The sequence below is a fragment of the Gastrolobium bilobum genome, unplaced genomic scaffold, assembly GCF_033153095.1.
Source record: "Gastrolobium bilobum isolate Gb01-03AN ecotype WA unplaced genomic scaffold, APGP_CSIRO_Gbil_v1 utg1211, whole genome shotgun sequence".
Taxonomy (NCBI): Eukaryota; Viridiplantae; Streptophyta; class Magnoliopsida; order Fabales; family Fabaceae; genus Gastrolobium; species Gastrolobium bilobum.
The window spans coordinates 377,129-390,477 of record NW_026898913.1 but is presented as its reverse complement, the minus strand read 5'-3'; the positions used below and the strand labels follow the sequence as shown (position 1 = coordinate 390,477).

Genomic DNA, 13,349 nt, shown 5'->3' with positions numbered 1-13,349 from the left:
CAAAAACAATGATAAAAACACACTGCATTTCCTCATGGACCTCGACATTCAAAAGCTTCTTCATAAAATATGCCATGAGACGCACTGTTTTATCTCAACTATTTGATAAAAAAAAATGGGAATGTTATCATACAAAGATGATCTGGGGATTCATTCAAAGGAGCTCAGTTGCCTCGAGGCCTTAAAAAAATTTCTTCCACCGTTCTTTTGATGTATATCGATTCATTCCTTCTGCTGATCAACTCAGGTCAGCAACAAATCCCAAGGAGACTCATTGCAAAACATGTTTGTGTCACCCTCCATGCCATAAAGTACACTTGCTGGAATAAGGAGCCGATATAATTATCTGTTTGAGAGAATACTCCTGAAACAGACATTTCTGAGATCATTTTTTCTATTAAATTAAAGAGTGAAGTAATACCAATCTCTAATTTAATTGCTTCATGCCTTTCCTCATTCCTAGTCTAGTTACAACTTGTGTCATATGTAATAATATTCATTTTCCATATCTTCAATTACAAAATCCAAGAGAGATGTTAAGAGCGCACCTGGGTTTTAGTTGAAAAATTACCAGTGACAGTCACGAGAAGGGCACCTTCACCTAACTTCCAAGTGGTTGATCTTTGCCTTCAACGTACTGCTCATACAAAGAATGATATTTTGCTGGGATGTAATCCTTGAAGCTGTTGAACACAAGACGATAAAGGATAAGATGATTTAACATCAGATATTTCAATTTGATCAAATGGCAAGAATATCAAATGACTCCGTGCGTTACACTTTGCAGTTAGAATATCAAATGACTTGGCTCATTCATTACGATTATACAGGACAAGATGTTATATGAGTTGCAATTAGTTTCACCGTCAAATACCCAGAACTCTCAATAATAACACAAAAATCGACTAGTAATGAATGGTTACAAGGACCACGCTTAAAAACAAAAAAGGTCACACTTATAATATTGTACTTTCACTAAATACCTTTTAAGGAGAGGAAGCCTCTCGGGTCCACTGAACAATCTAGAAATGCATTGTAAAACTTCGCTAATCTTCATCGCTTTGGTCTTAAGAGCCTTCATATAACCCACAAAATCTATATATTCTGTAGCACTAAGCTTATCTCGTACCTGTAGAGCATGATTAAAACAAAGTATCCTTACTCCAAAATTCTCATCAATATATTTGACGAGAAAGCAACATCAAATTTTAATGTCATGTTGCCCCACGGCGAGGATTGAGGTTACAGAAAAAAAAAGACTCCCTCCATTCCTTTCTATCTTTTTTCTTTCAAAATAAATAAATAAAATCTTTTATTCAAAAAAATCTTTCTAGTCTCTGGTCCTGATCCAATAACTATAAGGATTAGCACTTTTTTTCAAACCCACAACTCATTATGCAACACTTCTAACATTAAAATAAGACTGACTAGATCAGACCTCAGTAAGAAAAAAATCCAAGCCCAACTACAAGTCTTGAGGAATGATCGTAAAAATGAAAAAGATATTGCAACAATTAGGAACATACCGTTAAAATTTAATGCAAACTGATCCAGCAGATTCGTAGAACTAACAACAAATAAATAGGAACTAGAAATTTCCCGTGTAGGTTTTGTAAGAATTATGCAAACCGATGTCAAAATTAAGACCATATCTGATCATGTGCTTACTGCTCATGTTTGTATATTTGATTGGATTCTCTTGCATATTGGCTTTAATCTTTTAGTTCCAGTTATTGCTAGTTATTGCATTCCATACTCCTCATGCTATATGCAGATCCATGTATCACATAAAATGCCATTACCTGAGCAAGGAATGCTGAACCTTGGGTTTCATGACTTGCAGAAGGTGCGGAATCAGTAGGAAGATTGACATTTTGTCTAACGAACTCAAGACTTCTACTTTGGGAGGTCCCGTCACCTTTACATCGCAGATCACCACCTTGAGCATTTTGACTAGCTATATTATAAATCAACAGATTTATCATGATTGAAAGGATTACAAACTGAATTGAGAGCTGTAAGATTCAAAAAATTTGTACCAGATGATGAATGCTCATTAGAATTTCCAAAATGTTGCTTTAAGTCATACTCTCCAGCTATAAATCGACGCTTCTTGGCAGAACAAGGTTTTATCAGCGTTTCCTTTGATTTTTCACCCAATTCGCAACTGTCAGACAAATCAACCGCATCACATTCCCGTGAGAGCATGGTCTTCCTTCCATGCAAAACTGTGCCACATATATCTCTTGAACTTTCACAACCTACAATCTTGCAATTGTCAGAAGCAAGAGATGAGCGATTGGCAGGCACAATTTCCCCCGGGAATGAAGTACAGCCTTTTTTAGTATCAAGCAAAGATGAAGCTTTCAGAGAGCTATTTCGAGCCACTGGTGTAGTCTGCATATACAATCATTAATAAACTGGAGGGCCAAATAATAGGATTATATGATTCAAAAAATATATTTATCTTTACAGTGCACAATCAAGGAGTTACCAGAGGCGACAGAAATTTTTCCACAGAAAACCTGTCCATGCAGTTCTCTGATGATGGCATTTCTCCCAGATTTCCTGTGCGATGAAGGATCATCTAGTTCAATCATATTAGTAAAAAAAAAGGAAAAATGATCGAAAGAAAGAGAAGCTACTGTTTGCAAAAATATTAAATTTGCATCAATTGAAGACTGCAGAGCTGGAATATAACCATTCGTCTATTATAGATTTACTATAGCAATTCACTTGCAACCAAAACGTTACATTCAAATAAAACACAGTAACTTTTATGGTAAAACTCATTTAAACCAGTATGGACCACAAAAATGTTGGGAAAATGAAACTAATTTAATGGAATGAGTTACCAAACAACTTCAGCACTAGAACTGGCCCAGTGGCCCCATTATTCACAGTTAGCAGACTTTTTGAGTTATGCAAAGCCCGTCTGATCATGTAACTCCACTCATGTATCCTATTATGATCCAATATCACATTGCAGGCAACTCATATTTCCCTCCCTCATTATGAAAAATAAAAATCTGATTTTCTACAGATTCAACTGCCAATTTACAAAATTAGAAACCATACCGAATGCCCTTCCAAACAACAAAATACAATACTTTAGTGTAACGATCACAAAACAAGGTAGGGACCACAAGTCAACGCACAATGAAAGCCAGCAGAATGTATTACTAGAAGACACTGACCCTCATTTTCAGCTTTTAATAATGACAGCTTTTTAGAACCCTGGGTTCCTCCATCCCGGAAAAATCGAGTTAGAGTAAAAACGACTTCTCCAAATCTTGAGAAAGACTGCAAGATTGGAAATCAATTAGTACAAAATATATGGAATCCAAAAAGAAAAGACAACTCCAGTGCAGAACCTTGATGTGAGGTTGTATCCAACGTGAGACTTGGGACTGACGATGTGGATGTGCAAACCTGTAAATCATTCAGTCCTCAGCCAAAAGTGGTAAAACAACAAAGGCACAATTAATAATATTGAGATTTAATAGAGAAAAAGAATAATTACACCTAGCATCTTGACACGTGTTGGTTGGCTTTTGTATTACTAATGCATATATTGACATTTGAGATATTTATTTCAGTAAATTTAGAAAAAAAGAAATTTAAGTGGTTCATATCATATTATCATGACACTAACCAACTTACTTAATAATTCACTCAGTTTATAGATTTAGATAGAACACCACTCAGAAATCTATAGAAATTTGTCAGGATCAAAACAAACCATTGACTTTCAATTATCTATAAGACAAAAAAACAACTGGTCCAATTTTTTTCTTTAAAAAAGTAACACTTAGAGAATGGCGTGTTACTAAATGTAAAAATCAATTCAATATTGACATTTGAGATATTTATTTCAGTAAATTTAGATAAGAAGAAATTTAAGTGGTTCATATCATATTATCATGACAATAACCAACTTACTTTAATAATTCACTCAGTTTATAGATTTAGATAGAACACCACTCAGAAATCTACAGAAATTTGTCAGGATCAAAACGAGCCACTGACTTTCAATTATCTATAAGACAAAAAAACAACCGGTTCAATTTTTTTCTTTAAAAAAGTAACACTTAGAGAATGGAGAGCTACTAATTGTATAAATCAATACAACCCATGTTAGATAAGACTACATTAATGATTTTTATATTATCTTTCTCTAACACAACCCCTCACACAAGAGCCCATTAGATTTGAATGATAGATAATGCCTCAAGTCACGCCTACCCGTGCTAAGAAATTCCACAATATTTAATTTTAATTATTTATTAATGGAATGGAGGGAACTAAGAATCGAACTCGTGACTACTGAGGTAAGGCTACATTAATAATTTTTATATTACCTTTCTCTAACACTAATCAAAGCTTATGTTACTTTGCTAGTAGTACCAGTATATGTATTTTGAAGAAAATTTGACAAGGTTAAAACCTTTCATCACAGAAAATAATTGCTCCATAGTCGTGGCGATGGCGAATTACACGTCCAACAGCTTGATTCACAGCTCGTGAGGCTTGCTGGTTATACCATTCGTCTCCAGTTAAAACCTGCTTAAATTCCATATAAATGAGTACATATACTGCATAGAAGTGTACAACTTTTATGTCAAGTGAAACCAACATAACCTTGAACAACCCCTCTTGTGTCTGAGATTGTTGATCCAAGTATTCACGTTTTAGACGAACCTGTACACAATACATGCATTTGATTAACATACATACATAACTAATAGTAATATATGGCGTGCTTAATGAATGCAATAATAGACAAATTTTCAAGGCAAACTAAGGAAAGAATGAGAAAGGATTTTTTCTTTTTTCATAAAGAAAGGGAAAATACTATCAAACCTTAGGATCAGTGCTTGTGGCAAATGGTAAACCAGTAATTATCACAGCTCTTCCAGCATGATCTGCAAAATCTAATCCTTCACTTACCTGTTAAAATAACCATTGGCACAAATGAACTTCAGATTCAGATGCCACATCTAAGTGAGGCAGTAAGCTACATTTGCAGTACAATTTCAGGTATAATGCTTCTTGTATAAACCTTTCCTCCTTAATTACATATATCACTAAATATTTTATATGATATACACATTCTCGTATCTTAGATTTTTCAAATCTATTGCACTATCGCGCGCCCCCTCCCCCTACAGCCCTGCCTGTAAGGTAGTATCAGGGTATCATACCAGTACAGGTACAGCTATGCTATGCATACCAATATCTGAACATACTATAAAACGAATGCCAGAGAACACAATTGAAGGTTGTTTCTCAACAGCCATGATCAAGGCATACCTTCCCTCGACAAACAGCAAAAAAAATTGCACCAGATGCAGAGGTGTCGTTCAGCTTAGATATGTAGTCCTGTCGAAAAAAACATATAGGTCCATAGTAGGATATGACACATCCAAATGCTAATTATGGAAGAATGTTGTTTCACTATGCTACATTAAAGTGTTACCTTAATTGATGAGGCAAATAATGAAGATTCCCTAGGTTCTATAACTGGTTTCTTGTGTTTGCAAATTCTCTCCCATATTGATGTTGAATTTTCATTATTCTGAAAACAAAAAACCACAACACAATACACCATGAGATAAGAGCAAACAAATTTATCGCTTCATTAGGTTTGTACGAGTCTTACCAAGCTTTTCCAGCACCCAATGCATTGGTCCAAAAGGTAATAAGATGGGAAGAATACAAGAAGTCCATCAGGAACAATTCGGGCAAAATTTACTGGAATACAATATAAAAAGGGAAACGTGGACAGTCAGTAATAGCCCCCACTTTTTATTTTTCTAAAATTCTGTTAATGCTTGCAAGTGACTTATTTCCAAATTCTGCAGGTTCTTGCCTCTCTACTTAGTCAAAAAGTATAATGAAACCAATGAATGTAAATTATATAATACTAACTTCTTGGAATCTACATTAAGTTTCCTTCCTTAGGTCCCAGTAGGGGTGTTCAAAAAAACCAAATGATCCAAACCATTTTGTGAACTGAACCAAACCAATTCAAAAAAACCGATTTTTATAAAACAGTTTAAAAAACCAATCCCGTTTTTTAATTTTGGTTTAGGTTCGGTTATCCATTTTCATAACAGTTTGGATATCCAAAATAACCGAACCAAATTTAAAAATTAAAAAACCGGTTTGGAAAAGGAAAATGCAGGTGAGAACGCATTGATGCTACCAAGAAAGTTCCTTCTTCCAGCGTTAAGTATCAGAATAGACAAACAAACTAGAGCTTCGAACCAAATCCTCATCTCTCTAGCTGATATCACATACGCAAAAAAAAGGTTCCAAATGCATCGACCCTCTCCATTACCATTGTTATATCAGCCACCACAACCAATATTCAAACTATTAACAGCAAATACTAATACTAAAACATGCAAGATGAAATTAAAAAAACTGATAATCGAAGACTGATTTTGGTACTGAAATGAAGTCCAATTAGCTAGTTCATCAACAATAATAGGCTCTAATTAATTAGAGCAGAACCATGTCTACATGCTCAAACACTAACACAACCGGAAATATAGCCCCACCTTTAACCCACGATGCAGAGCAGCACTTAGCAGTATGGTACATACACAGACGGAAAGCGAGAGAGAGAGAGAGAAAGAGGAACACACCAGAGAGTCAAAAAAAAAATCCAATTTTTTTGTTACAAAACCGGTTTTGAAACCGGTTACAAACCGGTTTGAAAAAATTAAAACCGGTTTTTTAAAAAATCAAACCGGTTTGGTTTGAAACCCAAACCATTAAAAACAATTCGGTTTGAATATTAGTAAAAACCAAACCAAACCGCTCCATGCACACCCCTAGGTCCCAGTATGCTATTAGAAAGTTATCTTTTTGCCTCCCATGCCTATGTAAGCAAAGCCATACTCATCTGCCTCAAACACCCACATCTCACATCTTTCTCCAAATCAATAGCTAGATAAGAACATAAATTATCAAATCTTATGACAACTTAAAATCTACTTGGTCAAAACTCACGTTTAGGATCAGTTAAAAATAATAACTAAAAACAGTATGAAACTGTAAAGAACCAATTCAACCCAAAAGCTTAAGCTGTTGGGTGAGGCTACATTAATGGTTTTATATATCTCAACATGCCCCCTCACACGAGAGCCCACTGGGCTTGAAGAGTGGACGGTGCACAGGCTCACCTACCTGTGCGAAGAAAGAAATTCCATTAGAAAGAAAGTGGGGGGGCGGTGAGGATCGAACCCGATACACCGAGGCTTTGATACCACGTAAAGAACCAACTCAACCTAAAAGCTTAAGCTATTGGGTGAGACTACATTAATGGTTTTATATATCTCAATTCTCAATAGAAACATACTGCAGACCTTTCTAGGAATGATTCGCTGATACGAATACACCCTTAAAGTGTACACTTTGAGAAATATAAGAGGCTAGAAGCTTCTGTTAAGTCAGAAAGAAGTTTGTTAGCAAAGAATATTCATGAAGCTAGTAAACTGAATTCTGTTAGAGGTTTGGAAGTGGCGGGAAGAATTCTAGATAAGTAGGGGAATAGGCACTGATTCTGATCATCTGGAATCTTAGGCTTGAGTACTAGAGCCTCTCTAAGTGCTCTAAAACTATTTTACCTTTATGTTTCCTTCTTGTATTTTCTTGCATTTCCATCACTGTATCCACACCTTTTGCTATTCTGTGACATTGTATTGAAACTAAGCTTCCGTATCAATATCAAATTTCCTTTGTTTTGTTCGTATTCCTTTCTATGCAGATTGGTACCTATCATTCGCATACTACTGCAATCTATCAAAATTCCTATGCTACAACATGCAAAACCAAAATATGTTTGACTAGCATAACACTGTAAATCTAAAGTACTCTAAAATATGAAATATAGCAATAGAAGGCTGGAATATAAAAGCGGGATCAAGCCCTGACAAGAATGCAATGCTCCTGTCACTAATAAAGTTCCAACTTTCAAGCACAGTGTAATTCCAAAAAATTTTAACTATATATGCAGTTTTCGGAGTGGAGAGACAAATAATATGTTAAGCTTCGTTCTACACAACTCGGTATAACCATAATTATGTCACATACCAATTGCATTTCCAAGCTCCTGTCTGTACTCCGGCGAATCGCGAGTGCGGTAAGAGGAGTTGAAAGTACGTCCTGAAGGACCAACTGGTACAACTCCAGCCCATATCTGACTTGGGGTTATTACATGTGGATTTTCCAGCCGAATGGGGAAGTCTCTGAGATGACCAGAATCAACTCTGTTAGTAAATGACAATCAAGATATTACTGGATGAAAACACAAACAGCAAGAAAAGGAACTTACAATTTCAGCTCCTGGGCAAAAGATTCCATAGGAGATAATGTTCCTGATGTCAGGATAATAGATCTGACCCCAAACTTAGGAAATTCTTCCATAGCTATTCCTGGATTAAAGCACCACCAACCGAGTGTCCTTGATACCTTGCCTGCAGCATCAAAATAACAAGACATAATAACTGAGAATGGAAGGATATCTACAGTTACAAACACTGTACAGGTCTACTGGAAACAAGTTAGACTGACTGTCAGTACAATAAAAGGAATATCTTCATTTACAGGACTAAAGTTCTACAGGAAACATTTCCTACTCACGGTATCTATCACTTGTCTTATATAACCAAACAGACCCATGTTAAACATATAAATGCTAATTCATTTTCACATGTCCACCCCAAAAAATATGTGATCCGAAGGCCAAAAATCTTTAACATATTTGGAATATAGCAATAAATTCAAGATAAAATTATCCAAAGGAAACAACCATATTTTTAACATAAAAATAATTTTTTTATAAAAATGAAAATATCAACTGTCTAAATCTAAAAAGCTTAAAATAAAGTGAGTCTGAAAAAAAAAATACCCAATAATGGATAAAAATTTAAAAAAATAAATAAATTAAGGGTCACAAGTCATAATCATAAACAATACACCGAACAAGTGCCCCAGAAATTATGAATCATGGCCCAACATATTATATAAATTATAATACTTTTTATGTTTTAAATTTATAGTAAATGTGTGAAAATTGACATAATATACTGGGTGAAAAGTTTAATTGAGAGGGCAAAATAAATGGAAAGGTAGTGTAGTGAAGATATTAAGACTATTTCCATACATTGAGAAAATGTAGTTCATCCATATAAGTGTAAGATTACCTTTAGAGCCATTGGCAGCCCAAGCCTCAACCTCCCGCACATTAACCTTTAATGTACAGGGAAATAAAGCTTTAAATTAAGATATATCATATCACAAGAAAAGCAAAAAAAGACAAACAAGAATTGCTATAAAGCAACAAGTCAAACAAAAACCATCCACTGAAGTGTAACTCTAATTCAATAAGAGTCCAAAACTTACACGATAGTATTTAGCATGAGTGGTTCTTCCTTCCCTGAAAACAATGTCTAGGATGTCACTGATATTATCCAACCGGCAGATGGTTCCAGTTGATTTCTGCTGATTATGTTCCTCAAGAAGGGTTGAAGCTTCTGCAATTATCTTGGTAAGCTTACTAGTAGTCTCGTGTGTGATGTTAAGATCAGCCAGCAATTCATAGATATAAGGCCCAGGTTTGGTATATCCCAACTCCTTAGATTCAATAGGCACCTCAGCAATACGCTTTTCAAGTTTTAGAAGAAGTGCTGCAAGAAAGAAAATACCTGAGATGCCACAAAATATACTGCATTCATTTTTCAAATTACCCTAAACAGAATAGATCCCATGTGCAAATAGTTGGCTGCCTCAACAGAAAATCCGGTAAACACACAAATTTTATATTAGATAAGTTTTCCTCAATAATTTGTCAATGTAAGTACAAGCATGCATCATGGTATTCTCACATAGAAATTGGAACTTTGACAAACATTCTATAAGATTAAGCTCACCTCTAAGGATAGCAAAATCATCTGGATTATGTGACTTATCATTTGATTTTTCTCTTCTTTTTATTGAAAGGTTAATACAACTTTCAGCCTCGGAAATGCAAGCTGTTAGAAGCCAAGAAGGCAAGTCAAAGGAAGCTGCATCAGCACATATGCTTTCCTGCAAAGAGATAACCATTGTTAAGTAATGACAAGCAAACTTGAATCGCATGAATAAGTTTTAATAACACATATAGCAGAGTAGTGGAAAGGACAATAATAAACATAGCATTGACAGTTTGACACTTAATAGAAAGATGGACTATGGAGTAAATCATATTTTCCAATTACAAATTTGTAATATATCTACTTACCAGGTTGTGAGCTTCATCAAATATGAGTATACTATTGCTCCAAGAAAATTGCAGAGATTTTCTATAACCACGATCAATAAGATAGTTGTATGGAGAAAATACTATATCAACAATCTTGTGGAGCTCCTTTGATAAATAATAAGGGCAACTGAAAAAAGCAGACACAAAACAAAACAGAAGCCCAAGCAATTAGAAAAAAGAAAAAGAGGAGCATGGAGGCAATACAAAAAAAAATGCTTTTAAGATGTTATAGAAAGGATACAGCACAGCTGAGAAAACCTACGGCCCAAATCTCCTGCCAATATTGACCAAATCCTCAATATCTACAGGTTCTTCTCCCAGATGGGGATTGTTCTTCAAGTAACCTACAGCAGAATATCAATAACACTCAAGATAATCTAAGTCATAATGATAACACACCATAACTTCAAAATTAGATGTCAATAATTTATAAGTGATCTGCAACTTTCAGTAACCTCAATAAACATTACATCTTATTCTTACAAACATTTGACAGGACTTGAAGTTCAGAGATATAATTTTAAACAATCCATGAGGGACAAAATAATTGATTACAATCCATATAAAACTATAATAGTCTGCAAAAGAAATTTAATTTACGTCTACATGAGGGTGTTTTGCATAACTAACAATTTAATCAAGAGCAAGGATGACGAAGTTATGGTATCCATAACAAAGGTATATGGTTGCACATCATTTACAAGTGTGATCAATTGGTTCAATACCACAGAATATTTTTCGTAAAACCATAACAACAAGAATGACTTCCCATACACCAATAAAACAATAAGCAGAATGACTTTCCTGGTAATCTAAAATCATAATTCAAACTTTTATCTCCTATACAAACAATTGCATTCGATACAGGATTGGTGAGAAACTATATGTTTATATGAAAAAACCCGCTCCAAATGGCACAGAGAAGATATGCCAACAATTAAAATACAAACAAACAAAACTAAACAAAAAATCTAGTAATTCTTAATTTCAGTGTTTGTTGGTCATCATTTGAACCATGGCACTCCATAGAACTAAGAGAGATCATGGAATAAATTTGAGAACATTGGTCCATCCACATAAAATACATGTTAAGTGGTAACTATGAATTACTCAGATACATAAATGCATAATGACAAACAACAAAGTTCACATGTAAAATATAAGCACCCATACTGTGCGTTAGAAATTATTTTAAAAAAATTACCAGAAACTTGATTGAAATGGTTACATTGACGCTTCCCACCCCTTCGGCAGAGCATTCGGCAAGCATTTGTTTGTGTTTTCCCGTGAAGTAACTTCACTTCATCATGAATGCAAAGTTGCTCCCGAGATCCTAGGACTACCATCTTAGGCCTGCATACTGATAAATACCAGGTAAGCTTAGGCCCAAGAAACTTATATCACCATAAAAACTGTAAGCTATAAGTGCAATTCTATCAAGCATAAGTCTAGTAGATAACAATCTATGTTCTGTATCTGGACCATTATCACCAATTTGACAGGAACAAAAACTGAGGCAAGTGCATGTGAATGGTAAATTTATTATAAAAAACCAACAAACAAATCTGGCTGAATATAAATTGACCTGTAAGACGTTCGTTTCAACTCTCGAATTACTTGACGGATCTGGCTGTGAGTGCGTGAAGCATATACAATTGTAGGAAAACCTAGGGCCTCAGATTGTGATGGTGCAACCTCTTTTTCACCCTCTGAATTATCACCAGTCTTCATGCTTACACCAGTCCTGAATCTGCCCAGGCTCTTCCGCCAGGCTAAGGTAGCACAGAGAAGACATAGTGTTTTCCCGGTTCCTGTGGGACTCTCCAACAGTGCATTGCATTTCTGCCATGCCAAAACACATATAGACGTGCATTATGAATATCAACAGCACAATACTCGAATTTTCACTAATAATCAATCATAATCTTAATGGAGAAGGAGAACAGAAGATTTTAAATGAACATCGCACACCTCAAAAAGAGATACTAATCTATGGTGATAAGTAATAACATTAAAATTGTGTGGTCACTTCCAACTAGTGATCCAAAAGCAAATTTATAAATGTAATGTCAAGAATTTTGAATTGGTTCGCAAAGGCGATTGCATCCGCGACTCTTATTATTCGCCAATTGCCTCAATCACAACGCGACTCTAATAAGTTCCTAAATCATATTCCCGTTTATTAATAGATAATCTGACAGTTAAAATGGCTTTGGGGGAAAAATGCAATTAGTAAGGTCATTGTTACCTCCTGAAGTGATTGAATGACTTTGTCCATGTAAACGAGCTGGGAATCATAGGCTTCATATGGAAAATCTACGTCGATTCCCCTGATCTTGTATGTTGGCATTTTTTCTTCGTTTCCTCTTGAAACCTGGAAGAAAAATATAAATTAGTTTCTTCGCTGAGTTTGTTTGAACATGAATGAACCCTAATATCAGATGCCGCCACTAGCTAGTCATGACTGAGATAATTTTCCCGCCAATACGTTGGAGATTAGATAAGCGACGTCGTAATACATGTGTGACCATACTTATGAGTGAGAAACTAAAATCGGAAAAAGAAAATGTTAATAACGTATGTAAATCAGAATTATGTATTCATATAATGGCTTAGCATCAATTGAGTGATTACTCAACTAATTAACAAATATAATTTTTTCTTTGATTGAAAAAAATATTTCCCCAAAAAGTCTTTTCATTTTGCTGATATCTTTTTAAATAAAATTAAAAAATATCGTCATTATTATTTATGTCATATAAAATATGGATAATTCATCTCAGGTGGAGAAAAGAAATTCTCCTCCACACCTATCAAAAGTAGCGCTGGCTTTTTTATTTTTTTATTTTTTTCTCCTAATGGATCCCACACTTTCTTGTTTCTACAAGTGGTTGTAACTAGTAAGTTTTTTTTATAACCCATAAAATATTATTTCAAACCAAATTAATATTTATAGTCATTGTCATTTGTGTCGTGTAACATATTATTTCAAACAATATTTGAGTATTCACGTTAATTGCAGTGTATGATGACTGCA

The 13,349-nt window shown here is 34.8% G+C and overlaps 1 protein-coding gene across 1 annotated transcript; it reads right to left on the bottom strand.

The window, feature by feature from the left end:
• On the bottom strand, positions 1-12,668 carry LOC133285363 (regulator of telomere elongation helicase 1 homolog). The gene is made up of 24 exons (XM_061482572.1): positions 12,561-12,668; positions 11,898-12,154; positions 11,517-11,665; positions 10,575-10,656; positions 10,292-10,439; positions 9,942-10,098; positions 9,415-9,698; positions 9,216-9,261; positions 8,345-8,486; positions 8,104-8,258; positions 5,663-5,754; positions 5,480-5,578; positions 5,314-5,382; positions 4,864-4,950; positions 4,633-4,701; positions 4,448-4,563; positions 3,375-3,432; positions 3,198-3,303; positions 2,495-2,568; positions 2,040-2,397; positions 1,803-1,957; positions 984-1,129; positions 549-683; positions 1-364 (listed from the first exon to the last, which is right to left on the bottom strand). The coding sequence occupies exons 1-23, from the start codon at positions 12,660-12,662 to the stop codon at positions 602-604; spliced, it is 3,033 nt and encodes a 1,010-aa protein (XP_061338556.1). The 5' UTR covers positions 12,663-12,668; the 3' UTR covers positions 1-364; positions 549-601.
• Between the last annotated feature and the right edge of the window lie 681 nt (positions 12,669-13,349).